Here is a 26,691-nt window from a genome sequence, read left to right on the forward strand (position 1 = left end):
ATCTTCCCACACAGGTCATGTTTTCTAGACGTTTCATCAATTTTGTTGCTCTTCTCTGGACTTTCTCCAATTTGTCCACATCTTTCCTGAAATGTGCGGCCCAGAACTGGACACACTACTTCAACTGAGGCCTCGTCAGACCGGAGTAGAGTGGAAGAATCACTTCTTGTGTCTTGCTTACAACACTCCTGCTAATACGGGGTGGGCAAACTACAGCCCGCAGGCCGCATTTGGCCCAACAGACGTTTTAATCCGGCCCTTGAGCTCCTGCTGGGGAGCAGGGTCTGCGGCTTGCCCCGCTCTGGCAGTCGAGCTGGGAAGCAAGGTCAGGGGCTGCTCTGTCGGCTCCCAATAGCAGCAACATGTTCTCTCTCCACCTCCTACGCGTAGGGTCAGCCAGGGGGCTCTGCTCCACATGCTGCCCCCACCCCAAGCTCCACCCCTGTGGCTCCCATTGGCCAGGAACTGCAGCCAATGGGAGCTGTAGGTTCGGCACCAGCAGACGGAGCAGAGTGCACAGCCGCCTGGCCACTCCTCCATGTAGGAGCCAGAGGGGGGACATGCCGCTGCTTCCGGGAGCTGCTTGAGGTAAGTGCTGCCCAGAGCCTGCACCCCTGAATCCCTTCTGCACCCCAACCCCCTGCCCCAGCCCTGATCCCCCTCCCACCCTCCAAACCCCTCGGTTCCAGCCCGGAGCACCCTCCTGCACCCCAAACCCCTCACCCAGCTCCACCCCAGAACCCGCACCCCCAGCCAGAGCCTTCACCCCACCCCCCGCATCCCACCCCACCCTGCCTCAGCCCAGAGCCCCCTCCCGAACTCTGAACTCCTTATTTCTGGCCCCACTCTGGAGCCTCCACCCCTAGCCAGAGCCCTCACCCCCGCCTCGCACCCCAACTCCGATTTCATGACCATTCATCGCCCACCCCTGTGCTCATACAGCCCAGAAGGATGTTTGCTTTTTCTGCAACAGCGTTACACTGTGACTCACATTTAGCTTGTGATCCACTATGCCTAGGGCCCTGCCAGATTCACATCCATTTTGGTCAATTTCACAGTCATAGCATTTTAAAAATCATAAATGTCATGATTTCAGCCATTTAACTCCGAAATGTCATGGTGTTGTTACTGTAGGAGCCTGGCCCACAATGGGGAGTGTGTGTGTGTGTGGGGGGGTGTCAAGGAGTCCCCGGGCGATGCGCTGGAACTGCTCCCCATGAAGCCAGGCAGGACTCTGGGGAAGTCTCCTCTCTGGGAGCAGCCTGTCTGCAGGACACACAGCTCACACAGCTTCCACCTCCCTGGATCTGACCTCGGAGCATTCAGCCTCCTCTGCCCCTCCGTGCGCTTCCCACAGCGAGTCCGCCCAGGCAGGGTCCTGGGGAAGCCAGAGGGTCCTGCCCCCCAACTCCGCAGTCAGACGGGACTCTCAGCCAGCCAGTAAAACAGAAGGTTTATTAGACGACAGGAACATGGTCTAACACAGAGCTTGCAGGTGCAGAGAACAGGACCCCTCAGCCGGGTCCATTTTGGGGGGCAGTGAGCCAGACAACCACGTCTGCCCTTCACTCCATGTCCCAGCCTGCCCCAAACTGAAACTCCCTCCAGCCCCTCCTCCTCTGGGCTTTGTCCCTTTTCCTGGGCCACGAGCGCACCAGATCCCTTTGTTCTCCAACCCTTTAGCTCTCACCTTGCAGCGGGGAAGGGCCAGGCCAACAGTTGCCAGGAAACAGGGTGTCGGCCATTCTCTGTGTCCAGACCCCTGCACACCCCTGCCCTCTAGGACTCTGCAATGATCATACACCCTTATCCCGATGTGACGATGTGACGCAGCAGGGAGGGGGGAGTGTTGACCTGGGAATGTGCCCTGGGGATGGGAGACCTGAGAGCCTGTCACCTGAGCCAGGAGGGGGAGGGGGAGGTAACACCTCTGCCCAGGAATGTGAAGACAGGCTGCAGGAGGGGGCCTGCTGGGGGGGTTTAGTTTCAGTTTGGGGCTGGGTGGAGGAACACAGGGAACCCCAGGGCTGGGGTCTAAGCTCCCTGCTCCCCCAGAAGGACGTGATTGAGGGGTTCTGGTTGTACCCACAAGCTCTGTTGGGGGCTGTGTTCCTGTTGTCCAATAAACCTCCTGTTTTACTGGCTGGCTGAGAGTCTCAGTGGATCCCAGGAAGAGGGGTGCAGGGCCCGGACTCCCCCACACTCCGTGACACCCACCACCTAGAGACTTAAGAACTGCATAGGGGAAACTGAGGCACCCCCACACTATTCAGAGGAAACATTAAGAACAGTCCCGTTTCATCACATCTCTCCCCCCTTCGAGATCAAACTGAGCGGGGGTCACTTTAGCCGATGACCTGGGGAAGTTCGAACCCACCAACGTTCCCATGGATGCCCCAGCATCTCTCCCATTCCTTGGTGGGAGTTACACCAGGCCCTTCCAGTTTCACGCTCTCCCTTAGGTCGGGCGTGGTTGATAACACTCGCAGGCCACATGTGGGAAGGTTTATGTGGCCTGTGCCCTTTGGCCACCCCAAAACCCCAGGGGGTCAAACTGGGATCGGGTCTCCTCCCAGTGCTCCAGTCTGGCGGGCTGCAATTCGGGCTCTCTTGGTTAAGAGCCCCCATCTTGACCTGGGCCACATACTGTTCACTTACAGAACTAGCATGGAGACATCCCCTTCTCCACAACCTTGTCTCCCCAACAATCGGGCCAAACTCAGCCACTTGGTTATAGGACGGTTTAACTTTCTTAACAGCTTTCACTCCATCTGAGACCTTCTCAAAGCTATCCACACTGGATCTTTCAACAGGAAAGTCAGTGGATCCATTCACAACAGAAAATCTCTGGCTGTTAGGAACTGAAACTTTCTTGATCAAATCACTTTCACACCCTTCAGTTGCAGTAAACTGCTTGCAAAGACTCCATGAGGATTCCTTTCCCTAGGGGCTTTTCTATGCAACAATTCACCCCTCACAGAAATTCTGCCCTTACCCTCTTTACCTAGGGCTTGCTCTAGAGGAACACTTTCCTGAGCAACAACAGACTCTTTCTGGGTCTCCCTTACATCCAGAATCAACTCTGGCCCATCCGGCGGATTCCTACACAATCCCCTTTCAGGCAAACTGACAGACTTCCTAGATAAAAGGTCGGAAGCCTTCTCCTTCCCTTTGCCACACACTAGCAACAGGCAAAATACAAGCACCAGAATTGTCTGGGCTCTGGGATTTTACATAGACACTAACTGGATGCGACCTAGTTACAGGACAATTCTCCAGAGCAGACACAAACTTAGGACCCTTCCCTTCCTGGGCTTTAGTTGAATCCAGAACCAACTCTGAGACAACTGCACGACCCTCAACTATCACAGGCTGAAAGGCCCCTTCTGTCTGCTCCACAGACAAAGAAGAGCCGGACACACTTTCTCCTTTCCCGGACACACAGCTTGGGATCTCATTCCCCTGGTCCCAGCACACAGGGCTGGTCACAGACAACTGCTTGGAGATCGGGGTAGCTCCCTCCATAGGCAAGTCAATACACCCAACAGACACAGGCTCATTTCCTTCCCTGTCACACTTCTCCACCCAGCTAACAGGTAAGGTCCAGGGACACTCATCTTCCACTCTCCTCGCCTTCCCACCCTGCTGACTAGACACAGCCATCAGCTCACAAGGCTGCCGAGGCTCATTCAGACTTTCCTTACCAAGCACCTTGCCGCTCCCCACAGATCCCCTGCCCTGCCTGTGTCTCCCCCCCTCAGCTGGGGTCTCAGCTCCCACTGTGCTCAGCACTGCCCTTGCTGTCCCAGTGGGGGTAGGCAGCGAGCTCCCTGCTTTCCTCACAGCATCAGAGCCAGCGAGAGTCCCCACTCTGGTGTGCAAGGGAGGTGGGGAGCCCCAGGGGTCTGGTTACAGGCAGGCAGGTAGCCTGAGCCTAGCCGCTCCTCCCTGCTGCTAGCCAGGTCATCTGCATTTTCACTGACCATTTCCCTCTCCACCGATTGGTTCCCTGGATTCAAATTCAAACCCTTGGCCATTACAGGAGCAGGGCCTGGATCCTGTCTCAAAGAGACACAGTCACCCCACAACAGGGTCTCACAGCTGGTGTCCTGGAGAACCCCAACAACCAGCCAGCCCGACCCCTCCTGGGTCTGCACAGGGATCTGGGCCATAGGCAGGACGAGGGGCTTCGTCCCTGGGACCCTCACACAGCTCACACAGCCCCTCAGCATCTGAGGCTGCACCACCCAGGGCCTGACACCAGTTCTCTCTGTCGCAGGATCTCACCACCCCAGGAATGTCTCCCCATTGACCATCACCTTCCGCTCCCACTGGGGGTCTGAGGGGCCTGGCCCCAGGAGACTCCACACAGACATATAGGTTGGCGTCAGGAGCGGGAGCCTGTCCACCTCCCCACCCATCTGGCTGGCGGAGTCTATGGCCTTGGTACCCAGCAAGGGAGCTAGACACCGGGGCTTTTCCGCAGGGTCCCCCTGGTTCAAATCGCCAGCCTGCTCAAAGGCAGTGAGGTGGCATCCACACCCCCCACCTCCTTAACCAGGGGCAGCAATTTAGTCTCGAGGTTCCCTGCGGAACTGGCCCCCCGGGGTCTATCCCCACTCACCCCGGGGAGGTCCCTTAGGCCTCTCCGCTCCCCCACCGCCAGTTCATGCTGCTGCTGCTTCTGCAGCTCTTTCTCGGGCTCTCGCTGTCTCTCACAGTCCTCTTGCTCTCTCGGACTCAGCTCCAATCCCGTCCATCTCCGATCCCCCGATGGGGAACCCGATCGTGAAGACCCCTGTCTGGTTGGGGACAGGAGTCTTGGGGATGCCTGGCTACCACTCCAGCTGCTCCCAGATCCTGCTATAGCCCCATTTGGGGTCAGGAATCTGTTCCTTAGAGCGGTCATCCTCCTCCAGCTGCACGATTAACTCTGCTTTGGTGAAAAGAAAAGGAGGACTTGTGGCACCTTAGAGACTAACCAATTTATTTGAGCATACGCTTTCGTGAGCTACAGCTCACTTCATCGGATGCATACCGTGGAAACTGCAGAAGACATTATATACACAGAGATCATGAAACAATACCTCCTCTCTTTACAATGTGTATGATAATCAAGGTGGGCCATTTCCAGCACAAATCTAGGTTTTCTCACCCCCCCTTTTTTTCCAAAAACCACACACACAAACTCACTCTGATGTTCTATGATTCTATGATAATCATTTTTGTTGCCCTCCGCTGGACTCTCTCCAATTTTTCCACATCCTTCTTGTAGTGTGGGCCCAAAACTGGACACAGTACTCCAGATGAGGCCTCACCAATGTCGAATAGAGGGGAACGATCACGTCCCTCGATCTGCTCGCTATGCCCCTACTTATACATCCCAAAATGCCATTGGCCTTCTTGGCAACAAGGGCACACTGTTGACTCATATCCAGCTTCTCGTCCACTGTCACCCCTAGGTCCTTTTCCGCAGAACTGCTGCCTAGCCATTCGGTCCCTAGTCTGTAGCGGTGCATTGGATTCTTCCATCCTAAGTGCAGGACTCTGCACTTGTCCTTATTGAACCTCATCAGATTTCTTTTGGCCCAATCCTCCAATTTGTCTAGGTCCTTCTGTATCCTATCCCTACCCTCCAGCGTATCTACCACTCCTCCCAGTTTAGTATCATCCGCAAATTTGCTGAGAGTGCAATCCACACCATCCTCCAGATCATTTATGAAGATATTGAACAAAACCAGCCCCAGGACCGACCCTTGGGGCACTCCACTTGATACCGGCTGCCAACTAGACATGGAGCCATTGATCACTACCCGTTGAGCCCGACAATCTAGCCAGCTTTCTACCCACCTTATAGTGCATTCATCCAGCCCATACTTCCTTAACTTGCTGACAAGAATACTGTGGGAGACCGTGTCAAAAGCTTTGCTAAAGTCAAGAAACAATACATCCACTGCTTTCCCTTCATCCACAGAACCAGTAATCTCATCATAAAAGGCAATTAGATTAGTCAGGCATGATCTTCCCTTGGTGAATCCATGCTGGCTGTTCCTGATCACTTTCCTCTCATGCAAGTGCTTCAGGATTGATTCTTTGAGGACCTGCTCCATGATTTTTCCAGGGACTGAGGTGAGGCTGACTAATGATAATGGCCAATGGCTCCACAATCACATCCGCCAACTCCTTTAACACTCTCGGATACAATGCATCCCCCCCCATGGACTTGTGCTCGTCCAGCTTTTCTAAATAGTCCCAAACCACTTCTTTCTTCACAGAGGGCTGGCCACCTCCTCCCCTTGCTGTCTGGGAACTGACCTTGTTCGTGAAGACAGAGGCAAAAAAAGCATTGAGTACATTAGCTTTTTCCACATCCTCTGTCACTAGGTTGCCTCCCTCCTTCAGTAAGGGGCCCACACTTTCCTTGGCTTTCTTCTTTTGCTAACATACCTGAAGAAACCCTTCTTGTTACTCTTAACATCTCCTGCTAGCTGCAACTCCAGGTGTGATTTGGCCTTCCTGATTTCACTCCTGCATGCCCGAGCAATATTGTTATACTCATCTCTGGTCATTTGTCCAATCTTCCACTTCTTGTAAGCTTCTTTTTTGTGTTTAAGATCAGCAAGGATTTCACTGTTAAGCCAAGCTGGTCTCCTGCCATATTTACTATTCTTTCCACACATTGGGATGGTTTGTCCCTGTAATCTCAATGAGGATTCTTTAAAATCCAGCCAGCTCTCCTGGACTCCTTTCCCCCTCATGTTATTCTCCCAGGGGATCTTGCCCGTCAGCTCCCTGAGGGAGTCAAAGTCTGCTTTTCTGAAGTCCAGGGGCCGTATTCTGCTGCTCTCCTTTCTTCCATGTGTCAGGATCCTGAACTCGACCATCTCATGGTCACTGCCTCCCAGGTTCCCATCCACTTTTGCTTCCCCTACTAATTCTTCCCGGTTTGTGAGCAGCAGGTCAAGAAGAGCTTTGCCCCTAGTTGGTTCCTCCAGCACTTGCACCAGGAAATTGTCCCCTACAGTTTTCAAAAACTTCCTGGATTGTCTGTGCACTGCTGTATTGCTCTCTGCAGATATCAGGGTGATGGAAGTCTCCCATGAGAACCAGGGCCTGCGATCTAGTAACTTCTGCGAGATGCTGGAAGAAAGCCTCGTCCACCTCGTCCCCCTGGTCCGGTGGTCTATAGCAGATTCCACCACGATATCACCCTTGTTGCTCATGCTTCTAAACTTAATCCAGAGACTCTCAGGTTTTTCTGCAGTTTCATACTTGAGCTCTGAGCAGTCATACTGCTCCCTTACATACAGTGCAACTCCAGTGGGCACAGGCCTGGCATCAACAGCTACAGACTAGGGACCGAATGGCTAGGCAGCAGTTCTGCGGAAAAGGACCTAGGGGTGACAGTGGACGAGAAGCTGGATATGAGTCAGCAGTGTGCCCTTGTTGCCAAGAAGGCCAATGGCATTTTGGGATGTATAAGTAGGGGCATAGGGAGCAGATCAAGGGACGTGATCGTTCCCCTCTATTCGACATTGTTGAGGCCTCATCTGGAGTACTGTGTCCAGTTTTGGGCCCCACACTTCAAGAAGGATGTGGATAAATTGGAGAGAGTCCAGCGAAGGGCAACAAAAATGATTAGGGGTCTGGAACACATGAGTTATGAGGAGAGGCTGAGGGAGCTGGGATTGTTTAGCCTGCAGAAGAGAAGAATGAGGGGGGATTTGATAGCTGCTTTCAACTACCTGAAAGGGGGTTCCAAAGAGGATGGCTCTAGACTGTTCTCAATGGTAGCAGATGACAGAACGAGGAGTAATGGTCTCAAGTTGCAGTGGGGGAGGTTTAGATTGGATATTAGGAAAAACTTTTTCACTAAGAGGGTGGTGAAACACTGGAATGCGTTACCTAGGGAGGTGGTGGAATCTCCTTCCTTAGAAGTTTTTAAGGTCAGGCTTGACAAAGCCCTGGCTGGGATGATTTAACTGGGAATTGGTCCTGCTTTGAGCAGGGGGTTGGACTAGATGACCTTCTGGGGTCCCTTCCAACCCTGATATTCTATGATTCTATGATTCTATGACAGGCTGCTCACAGAAAGGCGACTTCCCCAGAGTCCTGACTGGCTTCATGGGGAGCAGTTCCAGAGCATCGCCCAGGGACTCCGTGACAAACGGTTACTCACCTGTATCTGCGTTGCTGGTACATGGACGTTCCCTTTCTTCTTCTGGAGGTCACGTGCTGCCAAATTTCTTCACCGTCCTCCTGTCCCCAATGTGCAGCCTGCTCTGAATCTTCAGAACGTTGTGTCCGTAGAAGCATATCCTGACGTCTGTCCAGGAAATCTTCAGTTTCTCTTATGCAACGCAGGGTCGATACCTGTTGCTCCAGACCTTGAATCTTCTCTTCCAATATGGAGACCAGCTTGCACTTTGTACAGACAAAGTCGCTTCTGTCCTGTGTTTAAGAAAGACAAACATGGCACATCCAGTGCAGGTCACAATAGCTGAACACCCCCCATCCATATTACCCTCCTTCTACGAGCTTCCTCAGATGTTGCAGTAACTTCTCAGAGAAGCTGGGAAGATGTAAGCCTCAGTGGGCTCTCCCCAGGCGAACTCCCAGGCAAACTCTCTCTGTTCGCTGCTCTGCTGGTTCACAACTGACTAGCTTTTTATGGCTTTTTTTATTCCTTTGTTCTTCAACCCTTTAGCTCTCACCTTGCAGGGGGGAAGGGCCCAGGCCATCAGTTGCCAGGAAACAGGGTGTTGGCCATTCTCTGTGTCCAGACTCCTGCACACACCTGCCCTCTAGGGCTCTGCAACGATCATACACCCTTATCCCACCACCTAGAGACTTAAGAACTGCAGAGGGGAAACTGAGGCACCCTCACACTATTCAGAGGAAACATTAAGAACAGTCCCGCTTCGTCACAGGGGGTCGCAAGGTTAGGGTAGAGGGATTGCAGTCTCGTCACCCTATCAAATACCCTATCAGCTATCAAATCCCCCCTCATTCTTCTCTTCTGCAGACTAAACAATCCCAGTTCCCTCAGACTCTCCTCATAAGTCATGTGTTCCAGACCCCTAATAATTTTTGTTGCCCTTCGCTGGACTCTCTCCAATTTATCCACATCCTTCTTGAAGTGTGGGGCCCAAAACTGGACACAGTACTCCAGATGAGGCCTCACCAATGTCAAATAGAGGGGAATGATCACGTCCCTCGATCTGCTCGCAATGCCCCTACTTATACATCCCAAAATGCCATTGGCCTTCTTGGCAACAAGGGCACACTGCTGACTCATATCCAGCTTCTTGTCCACTGTCACCCCTAGGTCCTTTTCCGCAGAACTGCTGCCTAGCCATTTGGCCCCTAGTCTGTAGCTGTTGATGCCAGGCCTGTGCCCACTAATGCCCGCTCAAGGAGCAGGCGCCTGCCAGCTGCGAAGGGTATGGCCCTTGGGTGCCCAGAGAGGCTGGGTTTAAACCCCAGCTTGGGCGTTGCTGGCACAGTGCAGACACTAGGGCTTGGCACAGCTCAGGGCACCTGTGGGGATGAGCAGGGTCCTTCGTCCCTCCAAGGAACACAGGAATCAGGGAGTCTTGTGGGCCCTGGTATTCAGAGAGACCCCAGCTCATGCGTCCCTTCCTGGCCGGGGCGCTGGCTAGAGACAGCTCAGTGTCACCCCGAGCAGCTGCTGGGTGGCAGTGGAGAGTGTCTGGCAGGCTAAGGGGATAATGGTGCCTGCATGGGCTCCCGCCTCTGCTGGCTTCCAAGCCTGGTCCAGGCAACCAGAATACGCCCCTCGGCTCAGTGGGGCCGGGGCCAGGCAGCTTGGTGACCCCCCTTCCCCCACCCCCGCCAAGCCCCCAGTGAGCAGCGTGGCCAAAGCAAGGTGGTAAAACCCAGGTTGCTGCAGGTAACGCTGGCAAGCCAGGGCAGGCGCCAAGGGGCCACCCAACAAACACCTGGCGTGTGTCAAACCTGGTGACCAACATCTAGAGCCACCAGTCCAGGCTCCCTGGCCAGGGAACACAGCGACCCTGGGCACCAGGTCTCCTTGCCTGCGGGATCGCAAAGGCTGTGCCCTTGGGGAGGGGGTGCAGGACCCCAGGCTCTGGAGGGGGGCAGGGGCCCTGAGGGGACGGGGCATAGGCTTGCGGGGCACAGCAGGGGAAGGCTTTTCATGCCGTTATCACCTGAGGGGTGGCCAGGGCTGGCGTGAGCCCAGGCCCCAGGCAGGATTGGCCCCGCTGGCCACCCATCCCAGCAGGCTCGGGGCCTGTTCCCAGCGGCACTGGGTGGCCCTGGAGTTTGATCGAGGAGTCAGAGCAGCTGGGGCAGTGCATTGCTGGCAGGGACCAGCTTAACACTGTCCCCGTGGGGTGAGGGCAACGGCCATGGGGCCAGAGCCTCCCTGGGGGCAGGACTTGCCAATCCCAGCACAAGGCCCGCATCACTGCCTCGCTCCAGCGGGTTACCCATTAACCCGGGCAGGGGAGGGGGCATGACCCCTGGGGGCACCCATGCCCCCCTCCCTGCCCAGAGCCCGTGACTCTGCCTGCAGGGGGGCCTGGCCGTGGGGGCTGGGCAGGGCCTGTGGTGCCCGCTGGCCTCCCTGGCAGGGGCCGATGCCCTTCCCGTGGAGCCCCCGCCGCACAGTGGGTGTGAGGATGGGACGCAGCAGGGAGGCGGGAGTGTTGACCTGGGAATGTGCCCTGGGGATGGGAGACCTGAGAGCCTGTCACCTGAGCCAGGAGGGGGAGGTAACACCTCTGCCAGGAATGTGAAGACAGGCTGCAGGAGGGAGCCTGCTGGGGGGGTTTAGTTTCGGTTCGGGGCTGGGTGGAGGAACACAGGGAACCCCAGGGCTGGGGTCTAAGCTCCCTGCTCCCCCAGAAGGACTTGACTGAGGGGTCCTGGTTGTACCCACAAGCTCTGTTTGAGACTGTGTTCCTGTGGTCCAATAAACCTTCCATTTTACTGGCTGGCTGAGAGTCTCAGTGAATCCCAGGAAGAGGGGTGCAGGGCCTGGACTCCCCCACACCCCATGACAGGGGGCAATGGAGACCCTGAGGCCACGCTGGCTGCCCTGGCTGAGAGGCCCTGGGGACAGCAGCTCTCATTTGGGGGGGCAGGGCAGGGGGCCCACGGCTGGGGCCAGGGCTGGTCCCGGGGCCATGTGCCGGAGCCCTGGACTGAGGCAGCACCAGGCGCCTCGAACTCACCAGTGCAGACCCTTCAGAGCTGGGGCGGGGGGCGGGTCAGACACAGGGTCCCTGGGATCTGCCCTCTAGGATGGGGGCAACTGCTGTGTGGGGCCCAAGGCTGGAGCCTCTGTGAACAAAGGGTTAAAGATGTGAGATGGCTGGGCACAGCGTGCCAGGATAGAACAGGGCGCAGGGTGCCAGGGAAGGGCAGGGCTGGGCGCAGCATGCCAGGGCAGGGCAGGGCAGGGCACAGCGTGCCAGGGAAGGGCAGGGCTGGGCACAGCATGCCAGGGCAGGGCACAGGCCTGGGGCTTGGGGGCCAGGATGCTCTCAGAAGCCCGGAGTGGGTATTTCCCTCCCCTCCACACCCGCTGTCTCTGAGACCATCGCAAAAAGAAAAGGAGGACTTGTGGCACCTTAGAGACTAACCAATTTATTTGAGCATGAGCTTTCGTGAGCTACAGCTCACTTCCTCAGATGCATATCGTGGAAACTGCAGCAGGCTTTATATACACACAGAGAATATGAAACAATACCTCCTCCCACCCCACTGTCCCGCTGGTAATAGCTTATCTAAAGTGATCATCAAGTTGGGCCATTTCCAGCACAAATCCGGATTGTGCTGGAAATGGCCCAACTTGATGATCACTTTAGATAAGCTATTACCAGCAGGAGAGTGAGTTTGTGTGTGTATGGGGGTGGTGAGGTGAGAAAACCTGGATTTGTGCTGGAAATGGCCCACCTTGATTATCATACACATTGTAAGGAGAGTGGTCACTTTGGATGGGCTATTACCAGCAGGAGAGTGAGTTTGTGGGGGGGGGCGGAGGGTGAGAAAACCTGGATTTGTGCTGGAAATGGCCCAACTTGATGATCACTTTAGATAAGCTATTACCAGCAGGAGAGTAGGGTGGGAGGAGGTATTGTTTCATGGTCTCTGTGTATATAAAAATCTCCCCACTGTATTTTCCACGGTATGCATCTGATGAAGTGAGCTGTAGCTCACGAAAGCTTATGCTCTAATAAATTGGTTAGTCTCTAAGGTGCCCCAAGTCCTCCTGTTCTTTTTGCGAAGACAGACTAACACGGCTGCTACTCTGAAATCTGAGACCATCGTTATCTCCTCCCCCCTTGGGGGGGCCTGAACCCCCCCCCCCGCCCAGCCCCGGCCCTGGGCCAGAGCTGCTGCACCCCCCCCAAGCCAGCCAATGGCATCCCTCGGCCCTGCTGGGGGGGGGCTGTGGGCGGAGTGGGGCACGGAGCAGAGTGGGTGCCGCAGCCACAGAGCCAGAGCGGGGCAGGGACTGCAGGTGAGTGACACAGGCTGGGCTGTGGGGTGCACGGGTGAGGGGGTGCATGGGGGTGGGGGGGTGCACAGGGTAGAAGATGCCCATGGGCTGGGGGTGCAGTGGGGTTGAGATCTTTGGCAGGGGGATGGGAGGGACACAGAGGGAGCTGCCCTGGCTGGGGGGCTGGAGCCCAGAAGGGGCAGGCAGAGGGTCCCCCAGCAGGTGCCCCCAAGCCAGGCAGCTCCGGGCATTTACCTGCCTGTGCCCCTGGCACTGGCTACATGGGGAGTCTCAGGGCTGAACCGGGTGGGGGCAGGGGCTGGCTAATGCTGCCAGCAGCCCCAGAGGGGTGAGGCTGGAGGCTGTGGGGATCCCGCTGGGGGGCACGGGAGCCCTGCTGCTCAGCACCCTGCGGGGTTATGGGCACAGCTGCCCTGTGAAGCCCCCAGCTCTGCCGGTGCCCCTGTCACGGGGTCCCCAGGCGATGCTCTGGAACGGCTCCCTACAAAGCCAGGCAGGACTCTGGGGCAGTCTCCTTTCTGTGAGCAGCCTGTCTGCAGGACACACAGCTCACACAGCTCCCACCTTCCTGGGTCTGACCTTGGAGCATTCAGCCTCCTCTGCCCCTCTGTGCGCTTCCCCCAGCAAATCTGCCCAGGAGGGGTCCTGGGGAAGCCAGAGGGTCCTGCCCCCCAACTTTGCAGTCAGACGGTGCAGAGAACCGGACCCCTCAGCTGGGTCCATTTTGGGGGCGGGGGGGGGAGGAACAGTGAGCCAGACAACCCCGTCTGCCCTTCACTCCTTGTCCCCAGCCAGCCCCAAACTGAAACTCCCTCCAGCCCCTCCTCCTCTGGGCTTTGTCCCTTTCCCGGGCCAGGAGGTCACCGGATTCCTTTGTTCTCCAACCCTTTAGCTCTCACCTTGCAGGGGGGGAAGGGCCCAGGCCATCAGTGGCCAGGAAACGGGGTGTCGGCCATTCTCTGTGTCCAGACCCCTGCACATACCTGCCCTCTAGGGCTCTGCAACAATCATACACCCTTACCCCACCCCCTAGAGACTTAAGAACTGCCTAGGGGAAACTGAGGCACCCCCACACTATTCAGAGGAAACATTAAGAACAGTCCCGCTTCGTCACAGCCCCTCACTCCCAACCTGCAGCCCCTGCTAGCCCAGCCCTGGGCTCCTCTCTGTTGGCTGCTGTACTGCCAGCAAGCCCGGGCTACACTGTGTGGATAATCCTGACAGCAAGTATCTGGGCTGTCGGGCAGGGCCCGGCAGGGGGCACAGAATTGCAGACGTGTGGGCCTGGAAGGGAACTCTGCAGGTCAGCCAGTCCCATCCCCGGCACTCAGGCAGGACAACGTGCCAGTGCGTTGCAGGACAGGGTTAAAATTCAAAAGGATCTGGACAAACTGGAGAAATGGTCGGAAGTAAATGGGATGAAATTCAGTAAAGACAAATGCAAAGCCCTCCACTTAGGAAGGAACAATCAGTTGCACACATACACAATGGGGAATGACGGCCTAGGAAGGAGTCCTGTGGAAAGGGATCTGGGGTCATAGTGGATCACAAGCTAAATATGAGTCAACGGTGTAACAAACATCCTTCTGGGCTGTATGAGTAGGAGTGTTGTAAGCAAGACACGAGAAGTAATTCTTCCGCTCTACTCCGCGCTGATTAGGCCTCAACTGGAGTATTGTGTCCAGTTCCTGGCCCCACATTTCAGGAAAGATGTGGAAAGTCCAAAGAGCCACAAAACAGATGAAAGGTCTAGGAAACATGACCTGTGTGGGAAGATTGAGAACATTGGGTCTGTTTGGTCTGGAGCAGAGAAGACTGGGAGGGGACATGAGAACAGTTTTCAAGTACATAAAAGGTGGTTACAAAGGGGGAGAAAAATTGTTCTTCTGAACCTCTGAGGACAGGACAAGACGCAATGGGCTTAAATTGCAGCCAGGGCGGTTTAGGTTGGACATTAGGAAAAACCTCCGACCTGTCAGGGTGGTTCGGCACTGGAATAAATTGCCTAGGGAGGTGGTGGAGTCCCCGTCACTGGAGGTTGTTAAGAGCAGCTTGGACAAACTCCTGTCAGGGATGGTCTGGATAATACTTAGTCCTGCCTCAGTGCAGGGGACTGGACTAGGCGACCTCTTGAGGTCCCTGCCAGTCCTACGACTCTGATTCTACACAGACTCATAGAATGTCAGGGTTGGAAGGGACCTCAGGAGGTATCTAGTCCAGCCCCCTGCTCAAAGCAGGACCATAATATAGACTGTCCTGCCCCCTCAGTCACCATACAGCTCCCCCCATCTGCCCCCACCAGGAACCGCGGCGTTCCCATCTAACCCGGGCTGGCAGCCAGGGCCCGGCTTCCCCGTGTCCCCCACAGGTGCTGTAACGGGACTGGCTCCCGCGCCAGGATGCCAGCGGGGTGAGCAGGGACCTGCAGCGCAGACAGGGCTGGAGGGAGCGGGGGAAGGTGCCCTGGCACGTGCCCGGGAGGGTGACCAGCAGAGGTGCTGGGGCTGCCTGGGGCCCTGAGGGGTAGGGCAGGGCCCACATTGTCTCCCGCAGCTCCTGGCATGGGTGCGGTGCAGGTCGTCTGGGCTGCCCGCCCCACGGCCTGCCCTCTGGTGCTCCCTGCAGTCCCCCTGCAGAGCCAGTGGCCCAGGCTGAGCCCAGGCCTGCTGCGCATGGCATGGAGCCCCCAGCTGGGCACGCAAAGACCGGTGCCACCCTTGTGGGGCTGCGGCAGTCGTGGCTGGGCTCCTGCGCCTGGAGGGCTGGGGCTGGTGGGAAGAGCGGGCTCGGCTCCTGCCCCTCTGACCGGCCCCTCTCGATGCCCAGGTTCCCAGGGAAGGATGCGGCTGGAGACCCTCGCGTGGGTGGTGATGGCGCTCGGCGTCCTGGCCAGCCCCAGCCCTGAGCCCCAGCTGGGGGCGTCGATCTTTGCTGACCTGAGCCCGGCGGAGCTGCGGGCGGTGCAGAGCTTCCTGCTGAGCCAGCCGGAGCTGGGGCTGGGGGCCGGCCCCACGGAGTCGCTGGCCAGCAACAGCCTCTTCCTGGTGGAGTTGCAGGTGCCCAGGAAGAGCCAGGCCCTGCAGTTCTTGGATGGGAGCAGCCCCCGCCCGCCACGCCTGGCCCGCGCCATCGTCTTCTTCGGGGAGCAGGCCCAGCCCAACGTCACCGAGTTTGTGGTGGGGCCCCTGCCGCGGCCCAGCTACTACCGGCCCGTGGGCTACAAGGGCGGGCGGCCCGTCCCCTTCTCCGCGCGGCCCGTCAGCCAGCTGGAGTACCGGCTGATGCACCGCCGCCTGCTGGACCTGCTGGAGCCGCTGGACCGGCTGCTGCACGAGGCCACCGGCTTCCGGTACCACAACTGCAGCCAGCGCTGCCTGACCTTCTCGGACGTGGCGCCCCGCGGGCTGGGCCCCGGCGAGCGCCGCTCCTGGCTCATCCTGCAGCGCTCCGTGGAGGGCCACTTCCTGCACCCCGTGGGGCTGGAGCTGCTGCTGGACCACCGCTCCCGCGACCCCGGCCGCTGGGCCCTGCAGCAGCTCTGGTACAAGGGGCAGTACTTCGCCAGCGCCCAGGAGCTGGCCGGGCGCCACGAGCGGGGGGAGCTGGCCCCGGCCCCGCCGCCCAGGCCCGAGCTGCTCTTCTCCACCTACCTGCCCCGCGGCCGCTTCGGCACCGGCACCCCCACGGACGTGCACGGGGCCAAGGTGTGCGAGCCGCAGGGCAAGCGCTACCGGCTGCGGGGCAACCTGGTGGAGTACGGGGGCTGGCGCCTGGCCCTGCGGCTGCGCTCCTCCTCCGGCCTGCAGCTCTTCGACCTGCGCTTCAACGGCCAGCGGCTGGCCCACGAGCTGAGCGTGCAGGAGGCCGTGGCCTTCTACGGGGGCGACACGCCGGCCGCCATGCAGACCAAGTACATCGACAGCTCCTGGGGCCTGGGCGCCCTGGCCCACGAGCTGGCGCCCGGCATCGACTGCCCCGAGGTGGCCACCTTCCTGGACGCGCACCGCCTGTACGACGCGGCGGGGCCCGTGCGCTACCCCCGCGCCCTCTGCCTCTTCGAGCTGCCCACCGGCGTGCCCCTGCGGCGCCACTTCGACAGCGACGCCCAGGGCGGCTACCGCTTCTACGGGGGCCTGGAGGGGCGGGCGCTGGTGCTGCGCACCACGGCCACCGTCTACAACTACGACTACATCTGGGACGTGCTGCTCTACCCCAACGGGGTGCTGGAGGCCAAGGTGCACGCCACCGGCTACCTCCACGCCACCTTCTACACGCCCCAGGGCCTGCACTACGGCACCCGCCTGCACCAGGACCTGCTGGGCAACCTGCACACCCACCTGGTGCACTACAAGGTGGACCTGGACGTCGCCGGTGCGTGCCCCCCCCCCAGCCCCCGAGCCGGGCCCTCCCCCGGCACGGCCCCGCCCGGCCCCCCGGCCCCCGGCCCCGGTCCTCACCCGGCACGGCCCTGCCCAGCCCCGGCGCCCCGGCCTCGGTCCTCCCCCGGCACGGCCCCGGCCCCCCAGCCCCCCGACCTTGGTACTCCCCCGGCACGGCCCCGGCCCCCCGGCCCCGGTCCTCACCCGGCACGGCCCCGGCCCCCCGGCCCCTGCTCCCCGGCCTCGGTCCTCCCCCGGCACGGCCCCGGCCCCCCGGCCCCTGCTCCCCGGCCTCGGTCCTCCCCCGGCACGGCCCCAGCCACCCTGCTCCCCGGCCCCGGTCCTCCCCCGGCACGGCCCCGCCCGGCCCCCCGGCCCCCGGCCCCGGTCCTCCCCCGGCACGGCCCCGCCCGGCCCCCCGGCCCCCGGCCCCGGTCCTCACCCGGCACGGCCCTGCCCAGCCCCGGCGCCCCGGCCTCGGTCCTCCCCCGGCACGGCCCCGGCCCCCCAGCCCCCCGACCTTGGTACTCCCCCGGCACGGCCCCGGCCCCCCGGCCCCGGTCCTCACCCGGCACGGCCCCGGCCCCCCGGCCCCTGCTCCCCGGCCTCGGTCCTCCCCCGGCACGGCCCCGGCCCCCCGGCCCCTGCTCCCCGGCCTCGGTCCTCCCCCGGCACGGCCCCAGCCACCCTGCTCCCCGGCCCCGGTCCTCCCCCGGCACGGCCCCGCCCGGCCCCCCGGCCCCCGGCCCCGGTCCTCCCCCGGCACGGCCCCGCCCGGCCCCCCAGCCCCGGTCCTCACCCGGCCCCCCGGCCCCCCGGCCTCGGTCCTCACCCGGCACGGCCCCGCCCGGCCCCCCGGTCCCGGTCCTCACCCGGCACGGCCCTGCCCAGCCCCGGCCCCCCGGCCTCGGTCCTCCCCCGGCCCCCCGGCCCCTGCTCCCCGGCCTCGGTCCTCCCCCGGCACGGCCCCGGCCCCCTGGCCCCCCGGCCCCCCGACCTCGGTCCTCCCCCGGCACGGCCCCGGCCCCCCGGCCCCCCGACCTCGGTCCTCACCCGGCACGGCCCCGGCCCCCCAGCCCCCCGACCCCGGTCCTCACCCGGCACGGCCCCAGCGCCCCGGCCCCCCGGCCTCGGTCCTCACCCAGCACGGCCCTGCCCAGCCCCGGCCTCGGTCCTCCCCCGGCACAGCCCCGCCCGGCCCCAGCCCCCCGGCCTCAGTCCTCACCCGGCACGGCCCCGCCCGGCCCCTGCTCCCTGGCCTTGGTCCTCACCTGGCACAGCCCCACCCTCGCCCTTCTCCCCCCCCCCACGGCCCCTCCAGCCCGGTCCTTCCCCAGCACAGCCCCACCCAGCCCCGCTCTTTCCTTGCTCCCTGGCCGCTCGTGGCTACTGGGCTCCCTCCCCCACCAGTGCTCAGGCCAGGGGCTGCTCCTAGATGGGATCCCCCAAGCTGAGGTTGGATGGACCCAGGAGTCCTGTTTCCATGACGGCAGATGGAGCTCAGGGGAGCATCAGCCCCAACCTGCTACCCCGGTCTCAGGGCAAGCTCCCAGCTTCATGGCAGCTCAGCCCCTGCACAGGGCAGGGCCCTTCCAAGCATCCCTCCCCGGGGGGCAGGGATACCCCCAGCCCCTGGTCTGCCCCGAGGCCCCCCCTCACCGCCCGTCTGCCCCCCGCAGGCACCCGGAACAGCTTCGAGGCAGTGGACGTGCGGTTCGAGAACATCTCCAACCCCTGGCAGGCGGGCGAGCGGGTCGTGCAGCCCCGTCTGCACCGGCGGCCATGCCGGAGCGAGCGCCAAGCCGCCTTCCCCTTCGGCACGGCCCTGCCCAGGTACCTGCTGGTCTCCAGCCCGACCCAGCGCAACCGCTGGGGGCACCCGCGCAGCTACCGCATCCAGTACAGCTCGCAGGCCGACCGCGTCCTGCCCCGCGGCTGGAAGGAGGAGCAGGGCGTCGCCTGGGGACGGTAAGGCCGGGACCCAGCAGCCAGCGGGGGGCCCCACACCACGCGGGGGCTGGGACAGCTGGGGGCCCGGCAGGAGGCGCCCTGGGGTCTCTGGGACCGGCCCGATCAGCAGCAGGGGTGGGACCGCGGGCGGGCCGGGGTGGTCTCAGGGCCCCTGCCCAAGGACGGAGCCGGGGGGGGATGCCCGGGGGGGCCCTGCCCAGCGGTGGTTTCTCCCTTGGGCCCGCCGGGCCGCACCCCACGGGAGACTGGGGCTCAGCTGCGGGACCCGCTGTGGGCAGATACCACCTGGCGGTGACGCGGCACCACGAGAAGGAGGCGACGAGCAGCAGCCTGTACGCCCAGCACGACCCCTGGCAGCCGGTCCTCGACTTCGAGAGCTTCCTCCGCAACGACGAGAACATCGAGAACCAGGTGCTGGGCGGGCCTGAGCCTGCATGGGGCCGCAGTTGAGCCGTGGGGGGCACCGTGGGGTGGGGCCCTGAGGCTCTGCTCTCTATGGAAAGGAGGGGATGGGGGGAGGCAGTGCTGGGCCCCCAGTGTGTGCAGGGGTGATGACTGTGGGGGGTGGGGCCCCAGCCTGTGGGGAAGCCCCAGGCCATAAGCGGGGCCCAGGCTGTGGGGGGTCAGTGCTGGGACCCCGGCAATGCAGGGGGTCCCAGGAGTGACTTTATGGGGTGGGGTTGGGACCCTGGAGGTGCAGGGAGGCCCCAGGCTGTGGGGGGCAGTGCCGGGGCCCCAGTGACTGTGAGGGGTTGGGATGGGGCCCTGGAGGTGCAGGGAGGCCCCGGGCTGTGGGGGGCAGTGCCGGGGCCCCAGTGACTGTGAGGGGTGGGATTGGGGCCCCAGGCTGGGGGGGTCAGTGCAGGGGCCCTAGTTACTGTGGGGGGTGGGATTGGGGCCCCAGGCTGGGGGGGGGGGCAGTGCCGGGGCCCCAGTGACTGTGAGGGGTGGGATTGGGGCCCCAGGCTGGGGGGGGGCAGTGCCAGGGCCCCAGTGACTGTGAGGGGTGGGATTGGGGCCCCAGGCTGGGGGGGTCAGTGCAGGGGCCCTAGTTACTGTGGGGGGTGGGATTGGGGCCCCAGGCTGGGGGGGGCAGTGCCGGGGCCCCAGTCACTGTGAGGGGTGGGATTGGGGCCCCAGGCTGGGGGGGGGCAGTGCCGGGGCCCCAGTCACTGTGAGGGGTAGGATTGGGGCCCTAGTTACTGTGGGGGGTTGGGATGGGGCCCTGGAGGTCAGGGGGGCCCCAGGCTGGGGGTGGCAGTGCAGGGGCCCTAGTTACTGTGGGGGGTGGGATTGGGGCCCCAGGCTGGAGGGGGCAGTGCCGGGGCCCCAGTGACTGTGAGGGGGGGGATTGGGACCCCGGACTGGGGGGGTCAGTGCCGGGGCCCCAGTGACTGTGAGGGGGGGGATTGGGGCCCCGGGCTGTGGGGGTCAGTGCCGGGGCCCCAGTCACTGTGGCTCTCGTCCGTGGCAGGACCTGGTGGCCTGGGTGACGGTGGGTTTCCTGCACATCCCGCACGCTGAGGACGTGCCCAACACGGCCACGCCCGGCAACGCTGTCGGCTTCTTCCTGCGCCCCTTCAACTTCTTCGACGAGGACCCGTCGGTGGCGTCCCGCAGCACCGTCATCGTGCGGCCCCGGGACCCGGCCGCGGCCCAGGTGGAGATCCAGCGCTGGACGCCCGCCAGCCCGGGGCCCTGCGTCTCCGCCGAGCCCTTCCACTACAACGGCACCTACTGGCAGGAGTGAGCCCGGGCCCTGCCCACGGCAGCAGGGCCCGGCGGGCGTCACTGGCACAAAGGGGCCCCTGGCCTCTGCTCCGGCTGGCTGGGCCCATGGCTCTGGGGACCGGGGGGTGGGGGCAGCTCGGCAGCTCCTAGCCCCGAGGGTCGCCCACAGACAGCTGGGCCTGGGGGGGCACAGAGGTGGGGAGGGGGCGCGGACCGAAGGGCTTGGCCCCGTGCTAAGGGGACTGTAGTCAGTAAATACACGTGTCTGCCCAGCCCGCGGAGTCTGTTGGGGCTGCATGCCCCCATGCGACGTGTGGGGCATTCTGGGCGGGGGGGTCTGTCTGCTGGAGTGGGAGGTCAGCCAGTGGAGGCTCTGGGGGCTGGGTGTGTCCGTATGGGGAGCTGGGGGGCGCGCCGGGTCTGCAGGCATGGGGGAGACGCGGGGGGGGGGGGGGGGGGGCTCTGGCCTGGCGTGTGCACGCTCTCGGTCCGGTGTAGGGGATACGATCCCGCAGCCTGCCCGGCCTGGTGCCCGGGCGCAGCCAGCTCCCCCTGGCCCCACGCCCACCACCGAGCAGGGCAGGGCCTGCGCTGGGACCCCCCGACACGGAGGGGCGCTGTGCTGCCAGGAGCCGGACACACTGGTGGGGCAGGAGGTGCAGAGAGCGGGCGGGGGGAGGGGCGAGTAGGGGCTGTGAAGTTGGGGACACACCAGGGGGTGCCGGGCTGCAGGGGGGTCCAATGGGGCGGGAGCCCTGGGCACCATTTCCTGAGAAGCTGCTGCTTGTAGTGTCCCCCCGCAGGTCTGGCCCCCCCATGCCAGGTAGTGCCGGCTGTGTCCCACAGCTGATCCCCCAGTCCAAGGTGCGGGGGGGGCCCACGCCCCAGGTGGGGACTGTGTGGGGACCCCCCCGGCAGAGCCGTGTCCCAGGCTGGCGCGTGTCCGTGGTGCCCCCCCCAGGCGCAGAGGCAGATGGAGGCATCGTTGGCTGGTTTATTGGCGCGCTGGGGGGTCACGTGAAGGCGCCATGCGGGGATGTGGGGGAGACACAGACCGGGCAGTGCCCGCTACAGGACACGGCACAAGGACAGCACACGCCACTTGGAGCCTGCCGGCGGGTCGCTGACGAGAGCCCCCGGACCGGGCTGCTCCCCCCCCATGGCGTGGAAGGGAGCCAGGGGCTCAGGGGTGCACAGCACAGCATGGGGAGAGCCCCCCTCCGGGGACAGGGCAGACTCCCAGCTGTCCCCCTGGTGGGGTTCGGGGCAGGCCAGGGGAGGGGGGGTACCTGCCAGACAGCTCAGGGCTCCAGGGCGCAGCTGCCCCAGGGAGCCCCAAGGAGGGGGCCGGCTGGGGAACGGCAGCCCAGAGATGGGGCGCGTGGGGGCACTGGCAGGAGACGGGTACGTGAGCAAGGGGCACCTTGCCAGCAGGGATGGTGAGCAGCCCATGGCCCTGCCAGTCACCTCCCCCCACAGCAGGGCCAGCCGCGTGCGCCCAGAGCGGGGCGCTGCCCCCCCCACAGGGAACAGCCCCCCCAACACACACACAGGGAATGGGGCCCCCCTAGCCCCCCCATAGACACACACACACAGGGAACAGCCCCTCCCCCAGACACACAAACACACAGAACAGCCCCTCTCCTAGACACACACATATAGGGAGCAGGGCCCAGACACGCACACAGGGACCGAACTCCCGTCTCCCCCCCACATAGAGGGAAAAGTCCGTCCCCCCCAAAAAACTGCACAGGACCATCTCTCTCTATATACACACAGAACAGAACCCCCCCCACACACACTGCCCCCCCCCCACGGAACAGGGCTCCCCCCGCCCAGGGAACAGGGCCACACACACACACTGCCCCCCCCCACGGAACAGTGCCCCCCCCCCAGGGAACAGGGCTCCCCCCGCCCAGGGAACAGGGCCGCACACACACACTGCCCCCCCACACACACTGCCCCCCCCCCCAGGGAACAGGGCTCCCCCTGCCCAGGGAACAGGGCCACACACACACACAGAACAGAGCCTCACACACACGGTGCTCCCTCTCCCCCTGCCAGCGGCGCACACGGGTGCTCATATCAGGGTACACACAGGGCAGCCAGGCAGATAAGACCTGGGCACCCAGTGTGCTCAGCCCCTTTCGCCCGCCCGCCCAGCACCCACGGGGGCCAGCCCTGGCTGCAGGGGACCGCGCTGTGTTGGCCGGGCCCCGTGATACGTTCCAGGGTCCTGGGCCGCGGGTCCTTCCCCGGCCAGTCTCTGTTTCTTTGTACCGGTCTCTGGGCACAGCAGGGCACAGCAGGGCACGCAGGGCACGCAGGGTGGGCGGGCCCCGTCCTGGATCCGTTAGGCCAGCTAACATCCTGGCCGTGTGGGCTTAGCCCGTGGCTCCTGCTTGGCTAGCGTGTGGCCAGGCCCTGGCCCAGGCGGCACTGGTGTCCTTGGGGGCGGGGAGGGGGCGGCAGCCCTGAAGCCCTGGCCCGCGTGCGCCGGGCTCCGGGCACCGTCCCCGTCCTGCCGATTAACTCCCCGGGTCGGAGCAGTGTCTCTGCAGGGTCTGTGAGTCCGGCGGCGGGGCCAGCTGTCCAGGGAGGGAGCGGCGCCGGGGGGGCGGCTCGCAGGGCAGCTCTGGGCTGGGCGGCTGCGGGAACAGGAACGGCACCGGGTAACTGGGAACCTGCGGGCGGGGGAGATGCTGTCAGGAGCCGCCCGCTGCCCAGGGAACCAGGCTGCCAACACCACGACTGACCGCAGCCCAGAACTCACCGAGCGACGGCGCTGTTCAATGCCACGGGGCACTGCAGAGGGGCAGGGCTGGGCCGGCAGGGGGCTGCGGGTCAGGAGTGAGGGGCACCAGCAGAGCTCGGCGTGGGGAGCCCATGGCTGGGCCGGCAGGGGGCTGCGGGTCGGGAGTGAGGCGCATCGGCAGAGCTCGGCGTGGGGAGCCCATGGCTGGGCCAGCAGCGGGCTGCGGGTCGGGAGTGAGGGGCGCCGGAGGAGCTCGGCGTGGGGAGCCCATGGCTGGGCCGCCAGGGGGCTGCGGGTCGGGAGTGAGGGGCACCGGCAGAGCTCGGCGTGGGGAGCCCATGGCTGGGCCGGCAGGGGGCTGCGGGTCGGGAGTGAGGGGCGCCGGAGGAGCTCGGCGTGGGGAGCCCATGGCTGGGCCGGCAGGGGGCTGCGGGTCAGGAGTGAGGGGCACCGGCAGAGCTCAGCGTGGGGAGCCCATGGCTGGGCCGGCAGGGGGCTGCGGGTCGGGAGTGAGGGGCGCCGGAGGAGCTCGGCGTGGGGAGCCCATGGCTGAGCCGCCAGGGGGCTGCGGGTCGGGAGTGAGGGGCGCCGGAGGAGCTCGGCGTGGGGAGCCCATGGCTGGGCCGGCAGCGGGCTGCGGGTCGGGAGTGAGGGGCGCCGGCAGAGCTCGGCGTGGGGAGCCCATGGCTGGGCCAGTAGCGGGCTGCGGGTCAGGAGTGAGGGGCACCGGCAGAGCTCGGCGTGGGGAGCCCATGGCTGGGCCAGCAGCGGGCTGCGGGTCGGGAGTGAGGGGCGCCGGAGGAGCTCGGCGTGGGGAGCCCATGGCTGGGCCGCCAGGGGGCTGCGGGTCGGGAGTGAGGGGCACCGGCAGAGCTCGGCGTGGGGAGCCCATGGCTGGGCCGGCAGGGGGCTGCGGGTCGGGAGTGAGGGGCGCCGGAGGAGCTCGGCGTGGGGAGCCCATGGCTGGGCCGGCAGGGGGCTGCGGGTCAGGAGTGAGGGGCACCGGCAGAGCTCAGCGTGGGGAGCCCATGGCTGGGCCGGCAGGGGGCTGCGGGTCGGGAGTGAGGGGCGCCAGAGGAGCTCGGCGTGGGGAGCCCATGGCTGAGCCGCCAGGGGGCTGCGGGTCGGGAGTGAGGGGCGCCGGCAGAGCTCGGCGTGGGGAGCCCATGGCTGGGCCAGTAGCGGGCTGCGGGTCAGGAGTGAGGGGCACCGGCAGAGCTCGGCGTGGGGAGCCCATGGCTGGGCCAGCAGCGGGCTGCGGGTCAGGAGTGAGCAGCGCCAGTGAAGGAGGGCCCGGTGGTCCCGGCTGTCCCCCCGGGGATCTCGGTTCGGTTTCCGACCCAGCGGCTGGGCGACCTGCCCCGTGTCCCCAGGGGCAGAGCCCTGGCTGGTGTCCGTCGATGGTTGGCCGCAGGGGGTGTGCCAGGCTGGCGCTTCGCGGTGGGGTCCCTGGAGCGAGGGGTCTCACCTGGGGGCAGGGCTGGCCGGGCGGTGGGGAGCGCTCGGGGCCTGGGGGTGGCGACGACACGGTGCTATAGGCCGGCGGCACCAGCCCGACCTGCCGCTGCAGCAGCTGCATGATGGCGCCCACGTCCGCAGCCATGCGGGTCTCCAGCCTGCCGGGAGATGAGGGGCTGAGCCGGGGGGGGGGCACCCCCAGCCAGCCCAGAGACACCTCCGGGCACGATCCTGCCCCCGCTGGGCAACGCCTCGGCCGGCAGGAGACACCACCCCCCGCAGACACCTGGCTAGGCCTGAGGTGCTGGAACTGGGGGGCCCCGGGGCCTTTCCCTGCCATGCCGCCTGTTCCCCGCCCCCCACCTGCCTCCCCAGGGCCTTTCTCTGCCATGTGCCCTATTCCCCGCCCCCCACCTGCCTCCCCAGGGCCTTTCCCTGCCATGCGCCCTGTTCCCCGGCCATCACCTGCCCCCCCAGGGCCTTTCTCTGCCTTGCCCCCTGTTCCCACCCCTCACCTGTCCCCCCAGGGCCTTTCCCTGCCATGCGCCCTATTCCCCGCCCCTCACCTGCCTCCCCAGGGCCTTTCCCTGCCTTGCCCCCTGTTCCCCGCCCCTCACCTGCCCCCCCCCCAGGGCCTTTCCCTGCCATGCCTCCTGCCCCCACCTGCCCCCCAACTCCCCCTGCCCCAGGTGTATGAGCCGCCCCCTCCTCTACCTGTTGAGCTGCTGCTGCAGCTGGTCCAGCCGGCTCTCCACCTCGGAGCGGGGCCGGTGGCCCCGGGGGAGCAGGCCCATGCTGAGGCTGGCGTGGGCTGGGACGGTGCAGTGGGGCAGCTCCTGGCACTGCCGGCCCCGGCTCTCGCCCCAGAAGCTGAAGATGTTGGACACCCCCGAGAAGGCCCCTGAGCAGAGGGCAGAGACGGGTCAGGGCCGCGCCGCAGGGGGCAGGTGCCAGGGCTGGGGGCACGCGGGGGCTGCTGAGCTGTGATACAGAGATATCAGGTGGGGCTCAACCAACGCCTGGCACTGGGCCCAAGGGACCCACACCCCAAGCTGTGGGGCCCGCACCCCTTCCCCACTGTCCCTGTGGGGCCCACACACCTCCCCTGCTGTTCTTGTGGGGTCCACCCCCCTTTGCTGTCCCTCTGGGGCCTGCACCCCTCCCCCACTGTCCCTGTGGGGCCCACCCTGCTTTCCTGTCCCTCTGGGGCCTCCCCCTTCCCCTACCATCCATATGACGTCAGCACCACTCCCCTGCTGTCCCTGTGGGGCCCACACCCCTGCACCGCAGTCCATATGGGGCCTGACCCCCCCCTCCCCTGCCAGGCCTGCCTCCACCCCCACCATCTATATGGGGCCCTCCCCCACTAGCGCCGTGGGGCCTGTGAGGAGTGGGGGCGCTGCGCGAGCGGCAACATCGGGGTGTCTCGTCCCCGTGCTGCTGATGTCGTGGGGCTGCGGCCGGCTGGCAGAGGGGCACCGAGGTCGGTGCCTGCCTGTGGCCACGGACTCGCTCTGCACAAAGGGCTGTCAGGGGAGGGGCGTGGGCACCGAGGGGAAAGGTGTGGGCACCAAGGGCACCTGCCAGCCCAAGCCTCTTGCCCAGCAGAGGGGAGCAGGTTGCACAGGGCAGGAGCCCTGCCTGGCTTAGGAGAGGGATCTGGGGTGCCAGGGCAGGGGGCTAACAGGGAGCCTGGTGGGCAGGGGGTGTGCTGGGCGCGGGGCTGAGGAGAAGTGCGAGGGCCGCTTGCCCATCGTTAGCTGGTGCCCTTTGGGCAGGGGGCTGGGGGGGCCCAGAGCGGGGGCAGCGTGAGTGTTGGTGCCCAGGAACGTGCCTGAGAGGCCAAGGGGGATCGGGCGCTGCGGACAGGTGCTAGGTCGTGC

At 63.9% G+C, this 26,691-nt stretch overlaps 2 protein-coding genes across 17 annotated transcripts in view; one reads left to right on the forward strand and one right to left on the reverse strand.

Moving 5' to 3' along the window:
• Positions 1-513: 513 nt before the first annotated feature.
• AOC1 (amine oxidase copper containing 1) lies at positions 514-20,867 on the forward strand. Of its 3 annotated transcripts, none has more exons than XM_084620728.1 (5): positions 514-588; positions 15,341-16,885; positions 18,573-18,861; positions 19,143-19,275; positions 20,339-20,867. In XM_084620728.1, exons 2-5 carry the CDS (start codon positions 15,355-15,357, stop codon positions 20,612-20,614), a joined length of 2,229 nt encoding a protein of 742 aa, XP_084476854.1. In that variant the 5' UTR covers positions 514-588; positions 15,341-15,354; the 3' UTR covers positions 20,615-20,867. The 3 variants fall into 3 exon arrangements, with proteins under 3 accessions (XP_084476854.1, XP_084476855.1, XP_084476853.1); XM_084620729.1 differs by lacking the exon at positions 514-588 and adding an exon at positions 8,085-8,196; XM_084620727.1 differs by lacking the exon at positions 514-588 and adding an exon at positions 12,420-12,514.
• Positions 20,868-22,564: 1,697 nt separating this feature from the next.
• Positions 22,565-26,691, reverse strand: part of KCNH2 (potassium voltage-gated channel subfamily H member 2) — a 105,558-nt gene continuing 101,431 nt past the window's right edge. For 12 of the 14 annotated variants that reach the window (XM_084620856.1, XM_084620860.1, XM_084620857.1 and 9 more), the window contains 3 exons: positions 25,523-25,789; positions 24,819-24,966; positions 22,565-23,279 (listed from right to left, as the gene is read on the reverse strand). In XM_084620856.1, coding sequence (XP_084476982.1) covers positions 22,958-23,279; positions 24,819-24,966; positions 25,523-25,789 — 737 coding nt within the window. In that variant the 3' untranslated portion in view covers positions 22,565-22,957. The remainder of the gene's footprint in view (positions 23,280-24,818; positions 24,967-25,522; positions 25,790-26,691) is intronic. The other 2 variants (XM_084620848.1, XM_084620849.1) reach the window with 1 other exon arrangement.

Source organism: Lepidochelys olivacea (genome assembly GCF_965140295.1).
Source record: "Lepidochelys olivacea isolate rLepOli2 genome assembly, chromosome: 2".
Lineage (NCBI taxonomy): Eukaryota > Metazoa > Chordata > Testudines > Cheloniidae > Lepidochelys > Lepidochelys olivacea.

Bases quoted from the DNA above. Each gene is read 5' to 3' on its own strand.
- AOC1 (XM_084620728.1), top strand. From the start codon at position 15,355: ATGCGGCTGGAGACCCTCGCGTGGGTGGTGATGGCGCTCGGCGTCCTG. The intron at 16,886-18,572 runs GTGCGTGCCCCC...TGCCCCCCGCAG, and splicing joins GGTGGACCTGGACGTCGCCG to GCACCCGGAACAGCTTCGAG. The intron at 19,276-20,338 runs GTGCTGGGCGGG...CGTCCGTGGCAG, and splicing joins ACGAGAACATCGAGAACCAG to GACCTGGTGGCCTGGGTGAC.